Below are 20,096 nucleotides of genomic sequence, written 5' to 3'. Positions count from 1 at the left end.
GGATATGTAGATGCTTCCTGTTTCTGTGTAGGCAGCAGAAAAAATTGTCTCCTGTAGCATAATCTCCACTGCGTTCATCAGACTATTGCTATCAGTGCTTCTTGTCTCCTACTGCATCACTACAGATTATGCATTCTGGCTTTGCTGCCGACTAACCAGCTACCTCTGAAGAAGCTGCACGGCAGCTCCTGTCTTGGGAGCTTTAAATGCTGGCATTTCTTGGTAGCAACAGCACCAGAGTCTTGAATTTCCATGGCCAATTGTGTTTTCATGTCCATCCTGAGCCCTTCAAATGACTTTCGGGGAGGATGAACTGCACCTTGACCTCACGAGACAGGACTCTGCCCTGCTTCCAAAGTGAGAATCAACAATTCAGTACAAGACAGCAAACTTGCGCAATGAGATCCCAGTTGGGTCGGCTTCTGGAGAGCGAGATGAGGAGCGCCACTGCTGTGCCTAGCAGGAGGAACCACCAGCCAGGAGGAGCAGTGATAGAGTCACAGGCACCTCGTCCTTGCGAGGGAAGCGTTGTTATACCCGCGAGTGCTCTTAGCACCATATCCTCACATCACTTTAATTTGCACGCGGCCGCAGCGGGCTGCTCGGCTGGGCTCCGATCTCCGCAGCATCCTCGCAGCTCTGCGCCGCTTCGGCGGCCCCCGTCTCTGCCGGGAGAGGGCGGGCATCCCATCCCACTTCGCTGCTGGGGCGGGGGACGAGGCGAGGGCAGCCCCCCGGGCAGGCAGGGCAGGGCAGGGCAGGGGCAGGCAGGAGCCGCCCCCGCGCAGGGCGGAGGGAGCGCTGGGTACTGGCTCCTCTCCCCGCGTATCCACCCGAGAGGTGGCCCCGGCAGCTGCCTGGAGCCGCAGCCTCTTTCCTTCGCTCCCGCCCTCCCTCTCTCCCTCCCCCGTCCCCACCTCTCCTCCAAAACCGCAGGAGCCGCTACCACTCCGCTTCACTCGCTCCGGTGCCTGCGGCGGAGAGGGGCTAGGGGCCCTGAGCGCAGGCACGGCCCGGGGCGGGAGCAGCCCCGCATCCTCCCCGCCGCCCCCCTGCCATGGCCAGTGTCGCGCCCCAGCGCTGACGATGCTGCTGGGCGCCCCACGGCCGGGCGGCTGGGATCGCGGCCGGGTGGGCGAGAGGCTGCAGGCGGCCCTCGCCGGCCTCCAGGAGCTCCAGGTGCTTCGGGAGAAGCAGCGGGAGCTGGTGCGGGCCGCCCTGGCCATGCCGCAGCGGCCGGCGGCGGGCGGAGAACAGCAGCCCCTGTCCGCCCACAGCAAGGAGCACCGTCTGGAGGCCACCCTCTCCGCTCTGAAGGAGCAGCTGGTAAGGGACGGCACAGGACGGGACGCCGCGCCTCCCGGCTTCCCGGTTCCGTGAGCCCAGCCGCGGTGCCGAGCGCGGGCGGGACGAAGCGCCCCTGGGCTGTCAGACACCCGGCTGCCCTCCGGGAGCCGCCGGCACGGAGGGCGGGCAGGGCGCTGCAGCCGCGGCCCCTGCGCGGTTCCCGGCGGGCAGGGGCAAGCGGCCGGGCCGGGGGCGGTCGGGGCAGCCCCGCCGCAGCTGCTGTCGTGGGCGGGCGCTGCCGCGGCTCAGGCGGGGCTCGCCCGGGCGGCCCGGAGCGGGCAGTGCCGGTGGCGGGCGCCGTGCCAGCGGGAGCGCTGGCGAAAAGTTGTTAACCCGGCACCGCTCATTCATCGGAGCCGAGGAGTAGGCGATGATTAACTTCACTAGTGCAGCGCTCAGCCCGCAATAGCAGCAGCCGTTTGCATAGGAGATGAAGAGGCACGCGGGCCGAGATGCACCTGCATAAGCGCTCGGGGGTTTGGGTGGGTGTGTGCGCGCACACCTCCGCGCCTCCGCCTGTGAGCGCGCACCGGTGTGTGCCCGCGCGGCTGTGCTCCCGTGGGAGGCGATCTGCCAGGAAACGCTTCGTGGGACGGGAGTACTTTGTTCTTTCCACAGATTGCATGATCAAAAGGGAAGAATAGCTGAATGCCAGACCTTGTATTTGAAGTGCTACACCGGCCACTTACACAGGGGGTTTTTTTGAAACTAAAAAACAATTCTGAATTGTAGCTGAAACGAGTTTCACACGTGAGACAATAATCAAAGGGTAAAGGGCCTTAATCTCTAGTACAGGCAATTACACACTTCACTAAACTCGGACTTAATTCAGAATCCTTTCTCTCGCTGTACTGGTGCAGGTCTTGGCCATCAGTTATCCATCAGGTGTGAAAACAGCATGGTTATTCACAGCTTTCTCAGGCAGCATCTTAGGATAAAATGGGCTTTAACCTTCAGAAAAACCTTGCCGCCACTGTGAAAACGCAGCAGCGGGCATATCTTGATTAAATTAAGAAAATACAAGACAAGTTGACAGCCAGGTGCTTGATTACCCGTCATTGATAATCTTAAGTAATGGCTCTAATTTTTTTCTTTTTTTTTTTTTTAATTAAACAAAAGAATTGAAGGCATTTATTGCCTGTTTGAGGCCAGTCAAATAACAGAATCACATAATGACCTTTGATCATAATGACTACTTTTTTATGTCAGCTGTTTTGCTGTAATTACTCATTTGTCTTAATATTTTTCAAATAAAATACTAAAATAGAAGATTAATTTGTCAGGACTTTACTTGCACCTTACAGGACTTTCCAAGAACGTGGGAGAAACTAGCCATTAAAATGGAAGGGAAAAAAGGCTTTTAATTGCTGCCCTTTCGAAATGAAGGAGTTGAGTAGAGTCAAGAATAACTCTGCACACCTCCAGAGAGGGATGGATTTCGCCAGTAGGTGCCAGTGCAATTATAGGAAACATGTCTCTTGGGATACCTGGGAGGGAAGTGTTCATAAAGCTTGAGAAGAATGACTCAGAACTACATAAATCCAGGGACAGGTTCTTCAGCAAAAATACGGTTGTGTGAATGCTTAAAGTAGTAAACAGCTCTTCTGATTGGCCCATGGCTGCTGGAGGCTTTTCAGACTGTACTGTACTCTTGGTACCTCTATTGTTTTTTCCCCCCCCTAGCAAATTGCAGATGTATATCTGAGTAGAGGTGCATACCTCAAATCTCCTTAATAGCAAAGTAAGCCCAGTTGAAAACCGCCTTTTCACAGTCCTTTTAGAAGTAGTTCACAGATCCAGGATCTCAGTGACCACAGGCTGAAAACTTTCCCAGTGACTCATGAGCAGTGTATTGCACTTAAAACCCATGGAAGTTCTGTTCATGATTGCAGGAAATGAAGTTAAGACTGAAAACAAGAGAAAATGCACAGCACAGCATTGCTCAAGAAGTGATACATCTTCAACAGCTGTTATTGTTGGCCCGTGGACAGTACAGTATGTGACTGCTGCTCTGTAAGCTTTCAGATTGAGAAACTCATTAACAGTGTAAATGTAACTTCGCCTTGCAGTGCACCTTGCTCCAGGTTTCAAGGAGGACTGTAGCCCTGAGCTTTAGCATAGTCACTGTTTAATTCATATAAAGTTTCGTCCTCACAACATAAAATGAGAAGGCTGTATCAGCTGAAAGTGGCTCAAGGCATCTTAGCAATAGAAACAAGGCAGATAAGTCAAACCAGGCTTCTGTAATGGTAGGGTGAGAAACAGGAGAGCAGAGGCAGAAGCCTTAAGGACTCAAGTCTGACGAGTGGGAATAGTAGAGCAGAGCCATCAAATGCTGTAGGCATCACGTGTGGATGCCATTCCAGAATCCCAGTCTCTTCCCCAACCACATGTACCAGAGACAGTGATCAGCTGGCCTTGCAGCGCTCTGCTGTAGGCAGTCTGCTACCCATAACAGTCATGCCCTTTTTGGCCCTAACTAGGGGCTCTTTTTTGGTTGCCGACGTCTTTTCTGGCAACTGCAACTTAATACAGTGCAGGCGGGGTCAATTCTGTAGCAGAAGAGGAGTAAAGTGATGCCACCCACTCCAGAGATCCTGAAGGTGCAAAATTTCTCTTAGCCAAACTGTATCATGGTGACAAAGAAGAAAAAGAAGAGATGCAAATTCAGACTAATGTAAAGAAAGAAATCTATGATTGCTGTCAGTGTAGGTGGATATCGAAGGCTGCAACATCCAGTATTTTCTCAGCTCTTTCCTCAGAGGACATATTTATAAACCTTATTTTATTTGATTAGAATCTGATGATTTTGTTTTGCAATCTTTCAGGTGGTTTTTGATGTTTTAAAAATGTGAGAAGAGACACATTATACTGAAGAGAAAGAAAAAAAACCACTTGGTACCCTGCCTTTTACGCAGATTTTTTTTTTCCCCTTTAGATAATTTTAAATAGAAGAAAACATCTTTTAAACCAGGGATCTTAGGTTTTAAGAGAAAGAGGTCCTTCTGGAAAGAATTTACCTTGCTCTATTACAAGTGTCTGGGGTAGATGACTTTGCCTCTGAAACTGGCTGCTTTGCAACATCAATTACAAAAAGACCCATAGGTGCCTAATTTCTAGATGGGCAAAACTAGAAGAGAATGCTGTGTTTTGTGCATTTCAGAATGAAGTCAGATTAATAGAATTATAGGATGCTAATCTACAACTTAGAAGTGTCAATAACCCCCCCTTTGACTGAAGAGATTAATAGTTGAGAAGAATAGTCAAGTATGACCAGTGGGTTTTGGTGCCTTGATTTGGGGTGCCTGCTTGTGTTGATGTAAAGGAACTTGCTTTTAAGAAAGTGTTCTTCCTTCTGAAAAACGGGTGGTATGATGATATCCCCAATCTGCCTCCCCAAAACTGTAGTCCATTGATAGTACATGTTGATTGGGAAAGTTTGGTACAACACGGTGCAATGTCTAGAAGTCTTCACAGCTGCATTGCCCAAAGCAAACAGATGGTTTTACCTGCAAGGTTTTGTCACATGTAAAATTCATGTTGTGAATAGAGAAAGGGTGTGTTCAAGATTCACTGTTTTGAATGCTGCCTGGCGTGGGTATTGGAGCAATAACAGCTTGAAACAAACACACCGGAAAAGTCAATCTTATCCAAATGGTTTGAGCAATGCCTCTCTTCTTAGAGTGCAGAAGTAGTTAACTGAAAGATCAAAGCTGGGTCAGCGGGTGGAAACATGAAAACCCAATGGTGTGAGGCACCATAATAGGGTTAAAAACGATGATGTAAATCGTGTGTTGGTTAAAATGCTGTGAAAGCGCAGACAGAACCTGGAGGTATAATAAATAATGTTTGAATACCTGAGAGCCTTGTGGCCTCTCTGTCATTAATCAGAAACCACAGACTGAGGGATTGGCTGGCAAAACATTAATCATTAAGCAATTAATTCCAGCCATGGAAACAAAACTTTGTGATTTCCTGAGTAGGTGGGATTGAAAAAGGTATGGCATGGTTTTGCTTTTCTACCACGAAATAAAGAAGTACTGAGGAGGTCATACATTCATCATTCAGATGGAATAGAAAATCTCCTTTATTGTCCATTTCTTTTTTGTTGTCCCTTCTTTTTTGTTTATGTGAAACAGGAAGAGGGAAAGTCACTACGGATTTTCCTAGGAAGCAGTAATGAGCCTCTTGAGTTTAAATATTTCTACATGTGGGACTCTAACAAGAAGGGTCTTTATTTCTTGTGCCTTATGTATTCCTCTAGTCCTCTTTAAAAGCATGCTAAAATTTTTTTTTTTTCTTCTTAGCATCACCACCAGCCCCAAGAGTTTTCTTGTGAAACTCAGGGCATCTGTTATTTTTTTCATACAATTTCTAATAATTTACTGATTATCTTAGGATCCTAACTTTCTTTTCTTTTAGTATTTGTGGCTATGGAGAAACCTATGCAAATGTTAAAAGCTGAATAATTCATACAAAAGGAAGGAGGCAAAAATGTGCACATACTGATCTTGATTTTCTGCGTGTCATTTAATTTTTAAGATACTTTAATTGGTTCAAGGGACCTGGATTTTTTATTTTTATATATTTGAGGTTGGAAATGCTCCTAGAACTGCCACTTGTGTTTTTAAATATGAAATGTACACATAAAGGAGAATTTTAATATAATGTTTTTCTTGACATTACTGAGTGGAAACCTATCCCCTTGAGGGCTTTAAGCACAACTTTACAACCAACTTCAAGAGACCGCCTTTCGGTAAAGTACTCTAGGATGGATGGTGAGGTACGATATAATTAGAAGCTGCCTAAATAGTGACTGGGCTTTAGATAATTTGCCAGGTGCCATGTGAGAAGTTTGTGATAGAAACCAACTGTGGTTCTTTGGCTGGTACCTCACGCCTGGCCATCTGCCTTGCCAAGCTGACGGCATAAATACTGGGGGAGCTGTAACCTCAGATCAGCCTGGTCAGTGATTGCAGTAGGCAACAGATCTAGCTGCTGCCTTCTAAAGGATTATTCACAAGCTTGAGACACCATTCATTTTAAATGCATTGATTTCCCCACCATACTCAAATGCCACCTCCTCCTTCCAGGAAATGCTTGGAGATAACTGGTCACAAGACAGGCAAGGAAAACTTGCAGTACAATAGATGTCACAATTCTTGCAGTGTTATCCTTTCAACTATAAAGACATGTCATCAGAGCCAAGGGTTTTACTGGAGTGGGTATGCTGCCTATACTTGATATGGCAATAAGACACCTCAACCACAGCGGTTTCCTTTCATCTGGCAGATCTTAAGAGTTCATGCAAACGATCCATAATGTTTATCTCCTCCTCTGCTCAGAGGCAGTGTATGGCAAAGTGTGGTGCAAAAAGAATATGTTAATTCATTGAAAGACTTTTTTCCTATTTAGAGGTACAGCTCATGCCATGGTTGTAACAAAAAAGCCAAAAGTTAAAAATAAATACCTTCAGAGTGAGTTTTCAGAACATGTTTAGCTGGGCAGAAGACAGTGTATACTAAGGAACAAAATATTTTGTCCTTGTCCATTAGGTCGTTCTCATTACAGAGAGACAACTGCAACAGACCCTAGCTAAGGAAAAAAACACTTCATGAGAATAGAATCTTGTTGGCACAGGTGGCCTGGATTAATGCATTGCTGCTGAGATTCTAACTGTGATTATTCTTCATTTCCTCCTTCCCTTGATTTAGTCTCGTTTGAGGAGACAGGATGTTGGCTTGAAGAGCCACCTGGATCAGCTAGACCAGCGAATAAGTGAGCTGAAATTGGACGTCAGTAAGACCTCCAGTGAATACTTGGACAGTGACAGCCGGCCCAGCTCAGGTAATGTGCACTTGGCTATTTATTCCCAGAAGTGTGGTGCTAGGAGAGCTGAAGAGTGTCAACTGCTAAGCAAAACTGTCTGTATTATTTGGTCAGAAACAGTGCCCTGTGGCTGAGGTGGATAATAGTCGTCTGGCACAGAATGGGCCCACAGAGCTGCTAGGAATTTCCTGCAAAGTTAAATCAGTGGGAAAGTGCTCACTCACTCAAGCAGTATTCTTTCTGGTTTTTTTAATTTTTTTTAAATGAACCTTGTAACCACACATAGAAGGAAAAGGAGACAGACTTATTGATTACCATGTTCAGTGTAGAATGACCATTGGTAAAATGGCTAGAGTACTTTAAAGAAGTGGAGACCAACATCAATATCAACACTGAATCCAGGAAGGGTTCTGAACCTCTCTAGGGCTTTGAAAATCACTGTTGCAGTGCTCTTGTCAAATGAATTTATGTAGAGGCAGAACAGCACTATTTAAAGACACTGAGAAAAATTACCCCAAGTGAGTAAAGCTCTCATGGGCAGAAAGATACTGGATATCAGGTTTCTGGTCTGATTCACAGAGAGAGCTGTACTGCAGACTTTTATAGCTAGGATGTCTGCTAAAACCGGTTTCTGTTATCTAGTCAGAGACAATGAAAGTAGTTCTTTTAAACAGAATTTTTGCAAAGCCTCAAATCTTCAGTGACACAAGGAGGATTTTTTAATTTTTTTTTTTAACACAGCATACGGATTTGTAGCCTGGTACTTAGAGTCCATATAAAAAGTGCAAGTTTCTGTTGTGTGTTTAAGCTCAAGATTTGTGTGCTTAAGCACATGCACATAGTTCAAAAGAAAATATTCCTTCTCTGTTATAGGGAGGAATAATAAAATTTCCTACCTTGAATTTATACAAAGCCTTTTCTAATGCTTCTGCAATTACTGGAAATCATCTCTTTACTTGGAGAGAGAAGATAGTCTCCATTCCTTAGACATTCCAACTATCACAGACTTGACAGCTCTGATCACAGGCTGGTTTACTCTGTCCAATCCACTCATCCAATCCATGCTTGTACGCACCTAGTACAAGTTACAATGGTGTCAGAGGTCCCTGTCTTACACCAGTTGCATCATAATCCCCAAAGACATTCTCCAGTGAAGAACTGGGCACGATGGTGTAGCAGTTGATCCCATCCCACCCTCAGAACTCAGCAGGCATGTGCGTGCCAAGCTGGTTCAAGGCCTAAGTAAATATGCAGAAGCGCAATAAAGGTTGTTTGAATTAGAGTATACCTCTGCTGATTGTTACCTTAATAAATGATCATAAATTTAGGCTTCTGGCACATAGCAAATAAAGATTTATTTTACTCTCTGCACTTTCCTTCTACAGAGCATGTGTAGTTGCTGTAAATATGAAATACCCTGTTTATTTTCACTCTGCAGGATTCTATGACCTGAGTGACGGTGGTTCTTGCTCACTCTCCAATTCGTGTACCTCTGTGTACAGTGAGTCCATCTCCTCCTCCCACACCAGTCTCTTACCCAGCTCTCAGCACCCTAAAGCCAGGCTTAGTGTGTTTGATTACCGACCCAAGTCTGCAGATGAAACTACTGTGCACACCACCAGCTTCCAGCAGCAGGGAACCTATGTCACCGATGGATGTCGGATTGCTGCTAGCAGAGATGTGTCTGGGACTCCTGCCAGGTCCAGACCAAGGCCAGTTTCCACAGGTAATTGATAGCAGAATGGGATATTTCATTCAAGGGAAGGGCAGATTCCTGATTATTATTCTTAGGACCTTGTTTAGCCATGTGTAATCAATATGTAGTTCTCATTTTCAATGCACGAAGTGAGAGTGGATCAAACCCACAGAGCCAAACCATTTACTGTCCAACTTCCACTTGTCTCCATACTCCAGATACTTCTAAACAGTAACAAATATTAGAATTAATAAAAAATATGTCTATGAAACAATAATTAATATGAGGACTTATGCATTTAGAAATGGAAAAATACTCTAGTGTATGACATAAAATTGCAAAGAATATTGAGATACTTTTTTTTAAATGACCTGCATGTGAAGTCAGAAAAGTTTCAGTATTTAAAATACCTTGTGTGGAAGTGCAGTGATGTATGAAAGAATTCAAGTAAATTCACAATACCCTATTTACAGAAATAAATGTTGACTCACACAATGACTCTTTTTCATAATTTATTATGTACAGTTAGGGACAACAAATGCCAAAAGTCAATTGACTATCTAGAAAGCAGTCATGAGCCTAAAGTGGATCGGCTATGAATTTGCATGATACCTTCAACAAAATGAACAAGTCTATTAATATTCCAAAACTCTTGTTTACCATCTGTAAAGTGACATCATATCACTTCTTTTCACGGGTTCTTCCATGGCTTCAAAGCAATCTGGTCTTAGTACAATTCTTAGAGTGATCCAGCAAGATGTGTAGCAGTTCTGTTATAGAAACAGGAAAGCTATGGGGAACATCATTTCAAGTACTGTGCCAATCTGGAATCACTCCCACAGCTGCTTGACCTGAGCTAACTCACCTCTGGCTTGCTTGGAACAGAAACAAAGACCACCTATTCTCTGCTTAGGTGTGTAGAGAAGGGATGGCAGTGATTATCGCATAAAAGCAAAGTCTTCTCAAGGCTTGTCAAAAGCTCGGGATGAAGCTGAGCATAATGACCCATGGCTTCCATGTTCAGATTGCAGACATTTTGCTCTCTCAGAAATTTTGCTGTCTTGAAACATGTTGCTGAGGCTCCAGGGGCTTTATGGTTTTTTTTATATAGAGATAGACTAACAAAAAAAGGGATAGCTGACACTGAGCAGGGGTCTGGGAGAGAGACTGCAGATCTCCTCCAGCCATTCTTCCTGGCTACAACCTCTTACTTCCATCACAGTGAGAAACAAAAGTAGTGGAGTAGTAGTGGGTATAGTCTTAAAGAAACAGTTCTTAAAAAGTTGGCCACATTGCTGGAAGTGAAGTAAAAGATTTTATTTCAGAAAATCATCATTTGGAGAGGGGAAGAAATGTCTCTTTTCCTCTCCTTAGAGGAAATTGCAATTACAGACCAATTGCCTTTTCTTTCAGTGGCGAACAGAAAGCTTGCTGAGACACTGCAAGCACAGCATGCTTTTGACTCCTTCTTCATTTGTTTGCAAAAGGGCACAGCATTACACACTGCCAACAATTTCCTGGAGAATTTTCATTATTAAATTAGGTTGTTAGGTTGTCATCCTAACCTTTGCTGTGGCAGGTCTGTGCATAGGTAGGACACTGCAGACCACCCCAAAATTTTGTGGTCTTTTAAAAGCTTCCTGTAACAGGGCATAGATAGTCATCATGTGACTATTCACATAGTTTGTGAATGATGTGGTTGAATGTGGTGGTTGGGTTTCATGACAGCATGAAGCACCCAGGAAGTTGGTTAGCTGAGGATTTGTTGGCACTGAAGTGTGCATTGTAGTACAGAGAAATCCAAGCTAATTGGTTCCAGTACTCTTGGTCCCAGAGGTAACACAGCAACATAGTGCTGTATTGTATGACATGTCTGGATGGAACAACCTTTTTTTGCACAACAAAACAGCCTTTCCTCTCTGTCCACAGGAAATGCTTCTGGGAGGAGGGTGCTGCAGTCAAGAGTAAATCACAGCACCCTTGACCGTAGTTCACAATAGAAGAGATAGGAATTGGTGTCTATAAATGTCATTTTCAGGGAATACACTTCCCACTTGCCTGAGTAGTTAGCCATAGGTTTTTTTCCTCTGTGAAAATAAAGATTCTTCAGTTCATTCTTCTATGGCTTCTCTGCTAAGAAATAAAAATAATCCCTTGTTTTTGTCTGGTTGGGTTCCTGCTGGCTGGTCTGTGACATTTTAGAACTTTTTTGTATATGCACATATTTGCTTTCATCCAAGTAGCAAGGTTTAAATTTCCTGCAAAGGTAAGAGTTTTTTTATTGGCATTAAAAGGCGTTTTAAATTCTGTTATGCTTAGGTGGTAAAAGCTTTGAAGTAATTCATTGACCTTGGAAGACTGAAATTACTTTCTTTATCCATGCTACTGATTTTAGTAAAAGCTATCACATCTCTCTGATATAGCACTTCTAGCATGAACCAGGTTGAATGTAATTGTCTGTGATTTAATTAGGTTGTTTATTTTCATCCACCATATAGGTGACTTGGAAAGACTCATTCCAGCGGACGCTAGATTTCAGAAAGAAATGGATCCCAAATCCATGTTGCCTCTGTGCCATAATGGAGACATGCACTTGCTCAACGTGGACCCCAAATTCCAGAATGACTTGGTCTCCAAGAATGGCATTGATGTGTATCCCTACCCAAGCCCTCTCCATGCAGTGGCTTTACAAAGTCCCCTTTTTTCCCTGGTGGGAGCATCCCCAGAATCAGACTTCCAAGCTCCTCCCAGCAAACCTATGCCGAGTACAACAGGTCCCAGCTTGATAAAGACTAGGCCAACCACTGAGGTCAAGCCAGGGGGTTACATCAATAAATTACTGCAGCTGACGAGATGCAAAGGGGGCAGTCGTGCTGAGGCCACTGAGTGGGTTTCACCGAAGAGCCAGCCAGCCGCAGTGCACCAGAGACTCATTATAACCCCCAGCACCGGTGGAGTGAAAATTAACAGCAGCAGTAGCCAGCTGGAAAAACAGACGAGTTCTCTGGAGAGTAACAAAGCTGAAGGGAAGCTGTCAAGAGAGGTGCCAGAGGCGGAATGTGCCAAGCAGCAGGAGACCATGAGCTGTATGAATGAAGAGCAGTCATCCACTCAGCCTGACACAGAGCCATCAGCTGTGAATAGTTGTTATCCTGCCAAGTCGGCAGCAAGGGGCTCTCCTCTGGCAGAAGCAACAGAGAGCAGCGTGGAGCGCAGTTTGTCCTACTCACAGCTGTGTCAAGAGGACTCCAGCCCAGACACCTGGAATACTAAAGCTGTCCCACCCAAAAAACTGCCCATCAAAAGGTGTGGCAATGCAAAATTGGCTTACGCTGGGGGTCATGAACGAGTGGCACGAGCTGAGTTTGTTCATGCTCAGTTCGTCCCTGCAGAATCCCATCAAGTCCGGGTAAAGTTTGCCAGCTCCAAAACAAAGGCAGTGAAGATAAAGAGGAGGAACAGTGAAAAAGTTGTTCGGCCTGGGAAGCAAGCCTTCTGCATGGAGAAGGTGAGAGGGTCTCATGGGGCCACCAAGCTGCCTGCTGAGTGGAATCAGCTCCAAAGACCACAAGGAATGAAGAGCCTCGTGCGGAGACCTTCGTATTCTGGTGACATGGCTGGCAGATCGTGCTCAGAGTCAAGTCTGTTCCCAGTGCAGGTCAGGCTCCCCACTGTGCCATCCAGGCCAGAGCTCTATGAGGCCTCTGCCAATGCACTGTATTCCCTCGAAGCAGCTTGTGCAGACACAGCCAACAGGAAGAAGCAGCGCAAGTGGCAGTCCACAGTGGAGATCTCTGCCAAGGCCTTCCCGGCCAGCGTGTCCCACAGCTTCGGCCTGGGAGCGCCAAGGCAGCCGGCGAGGAGAGCCGGCGTCCTGCGCACTGTCAGCATGAGGGCTCGCCCCAAGGGCCAGCACCACGGGGAGTATGCCAAGAGTGAGTCAGACCACTCTGAGTACTCTGCAGAGTGCGCTTCCCTCTTTCACTCCACCATCGCAGAGACCAGTGAAGGGGAGGTCAGCGATTTCACAGCCAACCGGTTTGGGGACAGCGAGTCTAGTGAAAGTGACTCCGATGGCAGCAGTAACAGTAGCAGCCTTGCTCTTGACTATGATGAGGGGGATGAAAGTGAGCTGATTTGGCCTGAAGGTTCGGTCAGACAATCCGTGACTGTCCAGACCTCTTCCAAGCCTCTTCCTCCAGTGCCCAAAATCTGTCGCATCAAAGCTTCAAAGGCACTAAAGAAGAAGATAAGGAGGTTCCAACCTGCCTCTCTGAAGGTCATGACCATGGTTTAAGGGAGAGCAAGCATCTATTTCTTACAGTGAGGCATCCTGCTGGCTCTCATTTGCAAAATAAGAGGACTCATGCAGAGAAAAGGACTTTCTTAAAGGTGCTGTGAATAACCCCTGAGTCTATACAAGGGATCTTGTTTGTTAATGCCTGGACATAAATGTCTCTGTATCTAATTCCCTCTTTTTCCATTTATTCTGTAAATATGAATCTCTGTGTATATTATGTGATGACTTTTTTAATTATACAGAAGTGTCACCATGGTGAAATGAAAACAACTCTGCTGTAAGATTATACAGGCAGACCCTTGGTGGTTTTTTAACCATATGCACCCACAGAATCAGTCCAGACACAAGGACTTGCTAAGAAGAAAGTACTTCCTTCTTGTCAGGAATTCTTTGCAGTCTGAAGAGTCTGTATTAAGCATCTAGCTGTTATTGTGGTCATATGGAAAAGTTCTGCTTTCTGCATATTTTTACTTTATTTCAGAACAACAATCCCATACCTTCTCCCAAACATCGGGAGAATGAATCTGTTCTTCCATAAAAACATAGTATGCTTAATCAAGAAGGCAAGTGTATTTGTGAATGAGAACAAGACTTCAGTTTGCTTCCTTTTTTTTCAAAATAGCATAGGGTTGTTTTTTCAAACCCTCTCTTTATGATGTTCCATGTTATTGTTCATTTGTTGAATGGATGAAAGAACATGAGGGCGACATGCCGCAGTGTGGGATTGGCTGGGACTGAGATTATAGCTTTGCCCCTGAAATTGCAAACTCAATAAATACTATTTAATGTACTTCTGAAAATTTTGCTTGTCTAGCTTTCATATCCAAAGAAAATTATTCTGGTCTCCAACATGAAACAGTTCTGTGTTTTTATGATCACTGTGCAGAGGGGTTCTTTTATATTTTCAGAGGATCACTGTAGCTCAGTCAGAACCAGGCTCTGCTCACCCTTTACTTCAGGAAAGTTTTTTCAGCTTCTGCTTCAAAATGAAAGAATTTGAAAGTGGTAATTTCATTGAGGACAGGGTAGTGTTTACTGCACTCACTTAAACTGATGCAGTTTTGTCACAAGAAACTCTTTAATTTCAAACATATATTTATGTGTATGTAATGTGTTTTGAATGCATTTGTGGGCACTGATGCGAAGCTTTGTATCAGTGCCTAAATTGCAGAAGTCAATTTTTTGCATTCAGACAAGCAGTCCTAATTCTTTCCTGTGAACACAGCAATCTGGAAGCTGAGCTGAAGTTCACCCTGAATTTACAAAAGAGCAGGTATTATCCTCTGACCCTATTGCTGTGCTCAGTCTGAGTACATTCCTGGCCTAGGAGATGTAGGCATTACCTCATTCAGCTGCCTGTACTGGGTCTGAAACAAAAGGTAAGTGCTTTGCAGAAACTGGGTAAAAGAGTGATTGTTTACTCCAAGGATTCAGTAGCAAACAAATATTGAAAGACAACCTTCATCCAATGTCTTCTATTCTTTGGAAGCTATGTTGTCTTTTGAAACCACTCTATTTTCAAATAATTTTTGGAAAATGAGAAAAGTAAAAATATGTAAAGTCATTTAATTCAAGTATTCTAACTAGCACGTAACATCATTCTTAATGTAACTAGGAAAACATATTTTAGTCAGTGGAATATGTTTTGAACATTTTTTCATTGTTCCAAGAGTATTGGATATAATCACTCTGGTAGGATTAATGGGAGAATTTCACAGGTCTGTCAGTGGTTTCTTGTTCAGCATGTCTAGCAACAGAACAAACAAAATAGTGATTTATGCTTTGTTGACTTTCTACACCGTGAAAGGATTCTTTTTTTTCCATTTACACAAAAGGTTTCATTTGGGGGAGTGTGTCAAAAGTTACATATGATACTTTAATCCAGGGATTTTCTGTGTTGGGGTGGAGTTTATTGGTTAGATAGAAATTTTGAGGGTGTTTTTTTTTTTCATGAAGGAGGAAATTGTTCCTTAGTAGGAAGGTGCTCTGGGCATGAGTGTTCTGAAACCTGGTAAAAACTGCCACCCAGTAGCTCCCTGCCTTTTTATCAGAGTAAGTTCAAACAGTAAGTTTGTGGTCCCACAACTCAGTAAATCCTGCTTTAGGGCTGTTAATACTCCATCAGAAATGTTGCCAGACACATGATGAAAGTGCTGATCCAGAATGAACTCAGGCTGCCAATTCAAATAAAGAAAAATGGTGACTTAATTTTGTACTGACAAGTTTTATGCCAGACAAGGTATCACTGCCTCTACGACTCACATTTGCTGCCAAGTGAGATACTCTTGCTCCTCCCAGAGCCAGCATAAACCCAACATAAAAGCATAAAGCTGGCGCAAGCATCATCCCGTGCTTTGGCTAGTTTAACAGAAATACGATTATGTGCCCACACTTGATCCAGAGGAAACCTGTGGTGCTGGAGAGCCCCAGCAACGCAGAGAAGCCGCTGTTAGGTGTTGAAGCATTGCTGTATGCAGTGATGCTACTGAGCTGTGACTTTTTTGGCAAGGGCAGAACAGGTGCTGATTCCCCTCTGTACTCCAGCACATTGGATGTTCTCCTTTAGCACTGCCCTTTGGAAACACTGCTTTCATCTGCTGGAGCAGAAGATGCATTGGGACCAGAGCTCTGGAGGGAAGAACTAGGGCAGTGCAAAACAGGTCAGGAGACTTGGGTGAGCAAGAGTTAAGGTATACTGACACAAAAAATATGATAGTTCAGTGTACCGTAGTGCATTTTGACATGGAGAATTTTGATAACCACTGGGTACAAGTGTGATGCCTCTGTCCATCACAGACTGCTGACAGGACCCCAGAATACCTGCCACCGAAGCAAACAGAGCAAAAACATACTTAAAATCAACAAATGTCAATAAATACTCTGATGCACTATTCTTTTATGTGTATGTACTAATCATAAAACTATCATAAAAATATCTTCTAGCCTCATCATGAAAATAAGGGATGCCAAACCATGGGATCATGGCCATACAAAATAACAGTATTCACTGTTTGGTTTCAGAAGAAATTTACAAAACCTTTTTACCTCATAGCCTCTTGTACTATAAAGGCTCAAGAGAATGCAAAAAACGTCAGTTGGTGATAGAAGTCTAGCGCCAAACCTGATAAACTTCGGGAGTGAGAAGTCTGGCACTTTTACTGTAACTTGATTAGCAAATGTATAGGTCTAATGGCTGCTTCAGAGCTGCTTTATGCAGAGTTTCTGTTGCAGGAGCTAACATCTGTCATCATCACTCCAAGCTCTAGTGAAAAAAAATCATCTACTGCTGAAATCTGTGTGCCAGATCAGCAGTTTCCTTCTGTCCTAGGCAGACATTTACACTTCAGGAGGAGCAAATTGCTCCTAAACCACAAAGGAAAGAAAAGAAAGTAAAAAAGAGAATAGAAAGGGAATTAAGGAAGCTTTAGGAGCAATTTGCAGCATAGATCATAATTATGATTTTAAAAACATTTGTTAATCCTTTTATTGCACAAACAGTTTTGGAACTGGATAATTACCAGTTTTCTTGGCCTTGACACAATCCTAGATTTTCAAGTCCACATGCATTACCCAAACCATGGGATAGAGTCAGAGAACTGATGTTTTGTCAGAGACACCATTCTTCAGACCTTCATTTGCAGTGACTTCTGCTCAGGCAGGGCACTGGACAAAAAAAAGTCAGCAGTAAGTCTCAAAATCAGCTGTGGATGATTCTCATGCTGATGAACTTGAGCCCACTGGACATTTCAGGGCTGTGCTGGCATGTTTTGTGTTTTCTTCCCCATCCTAGTCTGAAGCTCTGAAGGTGAGAGCTGAAGCAGAGAGGTGCTCCAGGAGCTGCTGAAAGGCAGGTGGTAGCAGCCGCTCTTTGGGAGTGAGTTGTTGCTAACAGGATGAAGCAGGCAGAGCATGGCACCAAGGGGCTCTGGTGGTTCCAGCACCAAGGGGCTCTGGTGGTTCCAGCCCCACCAGCCTTTGCTAGGTTCTTTAAGGTCCTCTTAGGGCTATAACCCAGCCCCACCACTGCTCATGTGGCAGTGCTGTGATTTGGATGCTGCACATGAAATATGGGCCACCAGCACCCAAAGCCCACCACAGGCCCATCACTCATGAGCTACAAGATGAGGGAGCGTCCCAATCCAGAGTCCTTCCAGAATACCAAGTACAAACTCCCCAGTTAGGCAAAGGTTTTTTGAATGAAGTGTGCAACAAAATAAGGCATCTCTGACTGCTGGCAGACAGCGAACAAGACAACAGTGTGCCAGGGCTGCTATTCTGAAGCAATAGCCGTGGCTTTCATTTTCCAGCCCCTTTTGAGCCCTTCTCAATCCCACTGAGGCTGAAGGATTCACTCCAACTGTGCTCAGTGGAAGAGAGCAGCTCAGCTTTTAAGTACAGCCCCCCACTGCCTTCCACACCACACTAAAGCCTTTGGCTCCTGTAGAGAGCTGTAGTTCCTATTGCTCCCTGACCACACACTCAGTCCTCCTCACTGAACATGCCCCCAAGGAAGCTGCCCTGACATGAGCAGCTGGAATGACCATGTGAAGGGAAGAACATCATTATTCTGGAAAACAAGTAGTCCTAAGTCTGAAACTTGCCTGTGAGGAACACAAACATCCAATGGCACCAGGACAAAATCCAGGCAGTTTTCCCATATTTTATACGGATATTAAGGAGACCTGGAGTTCCACCATTAGCTGCCACTCTGTACAGACAACTACTGTGATACATCAGCTGCTGATGAAGAATGATCAACAGGAAAATGCTCAGCTAAGACTTGATTTTTGATATTTATACTTATGTTTGAAGCCATCACAGTATGCCTGCTTATATTACAATGCAGAACCTCAGCAGAATAACAGCTGAAATAAGCAGAAGTCCAGCCTCCATCAATTCTATTAATTCTGAGTGTTATCATGGTAATAAAGCCTGGAGACTGTCATTAGCTAATACAGATTTATTTTTTTCCCCAAGCATTATAGTGTTTTTCCTGTCTCAGCATTTGTAACTAGGGGTGGAGGGCATCAAATTCACCCATGACACAATTCCTGGGAAGTCACTAGAGCTACTCCACGGATTCATTTATCCTCCTCATGCTGTTCTCAAGATGTCAGCAAGTGGAATGATTTGCATGACAGATGGAAAATAACGAAGATTTCAGACCTCGCTTTCATTTTTGAAGGTGCTGCAGTCTGTGGAAGTAACTGTGTTTATGGCTGTCTTGGCTGGGGAGAATGCTACAGGTCACATCTGTGTTAGTGATGAATCAGGGAAATGATTAGGGCTTTGCACAATGATGGAATTCCATGTTTATTCTGGTTTTCAAAACATAAACTGAAAGAGTATCAGCAGTCTGCTGATCCTGTTAAGCTACAAGTCAAGAGGAGAAAGGCTACAGATCAAACTGACCAAGCAGGGTTGATCAGGCAATGTTGAACCCAAACTGTAGTCTTAGAAGCCCCAAATGAAGAATCTTAGTTCCAGTAGACTTGGGCAACTGGATGTGCTTAAAAGCTCAACCAAATCACTCTGGATGCCTACTCTTCAGCCCAAGCTAGCAAGTTGCTCTGAGGAAATATGCATTACTGCAAACCTTCATTCCTACATTTAAATGCATATTTTCTCTCCACTCCTAGGGTCCCAAAAGTTATTCTAAAAAGCTAAAGGTTCTAACTCATGCAATGTGTTATTATGTTTAAGATCCCACCAAATTCTTCTACAATTTACAAGGTGGAGTGATATGGATACACTGAGTGTCTAGACAACAAGAACTGCACTTCAGCAGGAATCCAGAAATTAAATTTGCACCCCATAAGACAAGCTGTAGCATCTACAGTGAAGCTTTCCTTCAAGACTGTCCTGACCACTGTAATACCAAAACACAAATAAAATCTTACATTTTCTAAGATTATTAGCTCATTCACTAGTGAAAACTAAAAAGTTCAGTTATGAAAAGAGTTTAACCACTGTCTGGGTGTACAGGATTTATCAGAAAATGACAGTAGTATGTGGCTTTATGCATTTCCTCCTGTTTTCTACTTAACTTTCCCTAAGGAATACAATGAAGAGAAGCAGAAGTTCATTTTCATGCTCTTTATTAGAAAGATCATGTGACTTGACACCCAGAAGATCAAGAGCAGAGACAGTTGCAGTCAGGATGAAGATTGGTTGTATCTTAAAATTGCAATGCAGAAAGCCACTTTTTAACCTATTTAATGGCAAGAAGGTGGAAGAAGTTAATGTCTAGGGCATACACAAAGTTTCCTATGCTGAGATCATTCGAGTTAAACAAATTCTTTATCTCAGATGAAATTTATGGCTACATGAAGGGCTACATGAAGATAAATTATTCCCAAAGGGAAGATTTTCCTGATTCTATACTAAGTGTGCTCACTAACTGAGCTGCTTAACATCCTTCTGTGCGTAACCAAATCAGTATCTGTTGTCTCCCCAGTGTTTCTGTTCCACTGTGCACTAGTGGAAGAAAAAGGTGCTTTTCAACCACACTGTGACCTCTGACTGCTGAGAATTTCACCTTGGCATAGAACTCTCAATTCTTCATAAGGACTGAGGTTTATGAAGTTATTGCTTGAAATGGAAATTTGCCATACATCTTCTTAGCATTAGACGTATATATAGATATTTGGGAAGAGGCAGTTCATGGAACGGGTGGATGTGATTACGTCCACAATTGGAATCAAAGCAGAAAGGGGTTTTGGACTACTTTGTGTCTTGTCACTGACTCTGACTATTTTCCAGAGAAAAAACGTCACAAAACTGAAGAGGTACTAAGAAGGAGATGTTGGTGATTAAAATCAATACTGTAACCATTCCCCTTTTTTGTTTTAATCACTTATGCTGAAGCTAATGAATTTGGGGATGGTTCTATTAAATATGACTTTGGAGTGGGCTGAATATCTT

The 20,096-nt window shown here is 44.0% G+C and overlaps 1 protein-coding gene across 1 annotated transcript; it reads left to right on the top strand.

The window, feature by feature from the left end:
- The first annotated feature begins 1,023 nt into the window (after nt 1-1,023).
- Nucleotides 1,024-14,007, top strand: DACT2 (dishevelled binding antagonist of beta catenin 2). Its single transcript, XM_066178705.1, has 4 exons — nt 1,024-1,326; nt 7,062-7,194; nt 8,615-8,902; nt 11,371-14,007. Exons 1-4 carry the CDS (start codon nt 1,087-1,089, stop codon nt 13,167-13,169), a joined length of 2,460 nt encoding a protein of 819 aa, XP_066034802.1. The 5' UTR covers nt 1,024-1,086; the 3' UTR covers nt 13,170-14,007.
- The last annotated feature ends 6,089 nt before the right edge of the window (nt 14,008-20,096 follow it).

This window comes from Chamaea fasciata, unplaced genomic scaffold (genome assembly GCF_029207755.1).
Source record: "Chamaea fasciata isolate MVZ Bird 193981 ecotype frontalis unplaced genomic scaffold, bChaFas1.0.hap1 SCAF_3, whole genome shotgun sequence".
NCBI classification, from domain to species: domain Eukaryota; kingdom Metazoa; phylum Chordata; class Aves; order Passeriformes; family Sylviidae; genus Chamaea; species Chamaea fasciata.
Note: the sequence above shows the minus strand (reverse complement) of the source record. Positions and strands in the feature narration are given on the sequence as shown.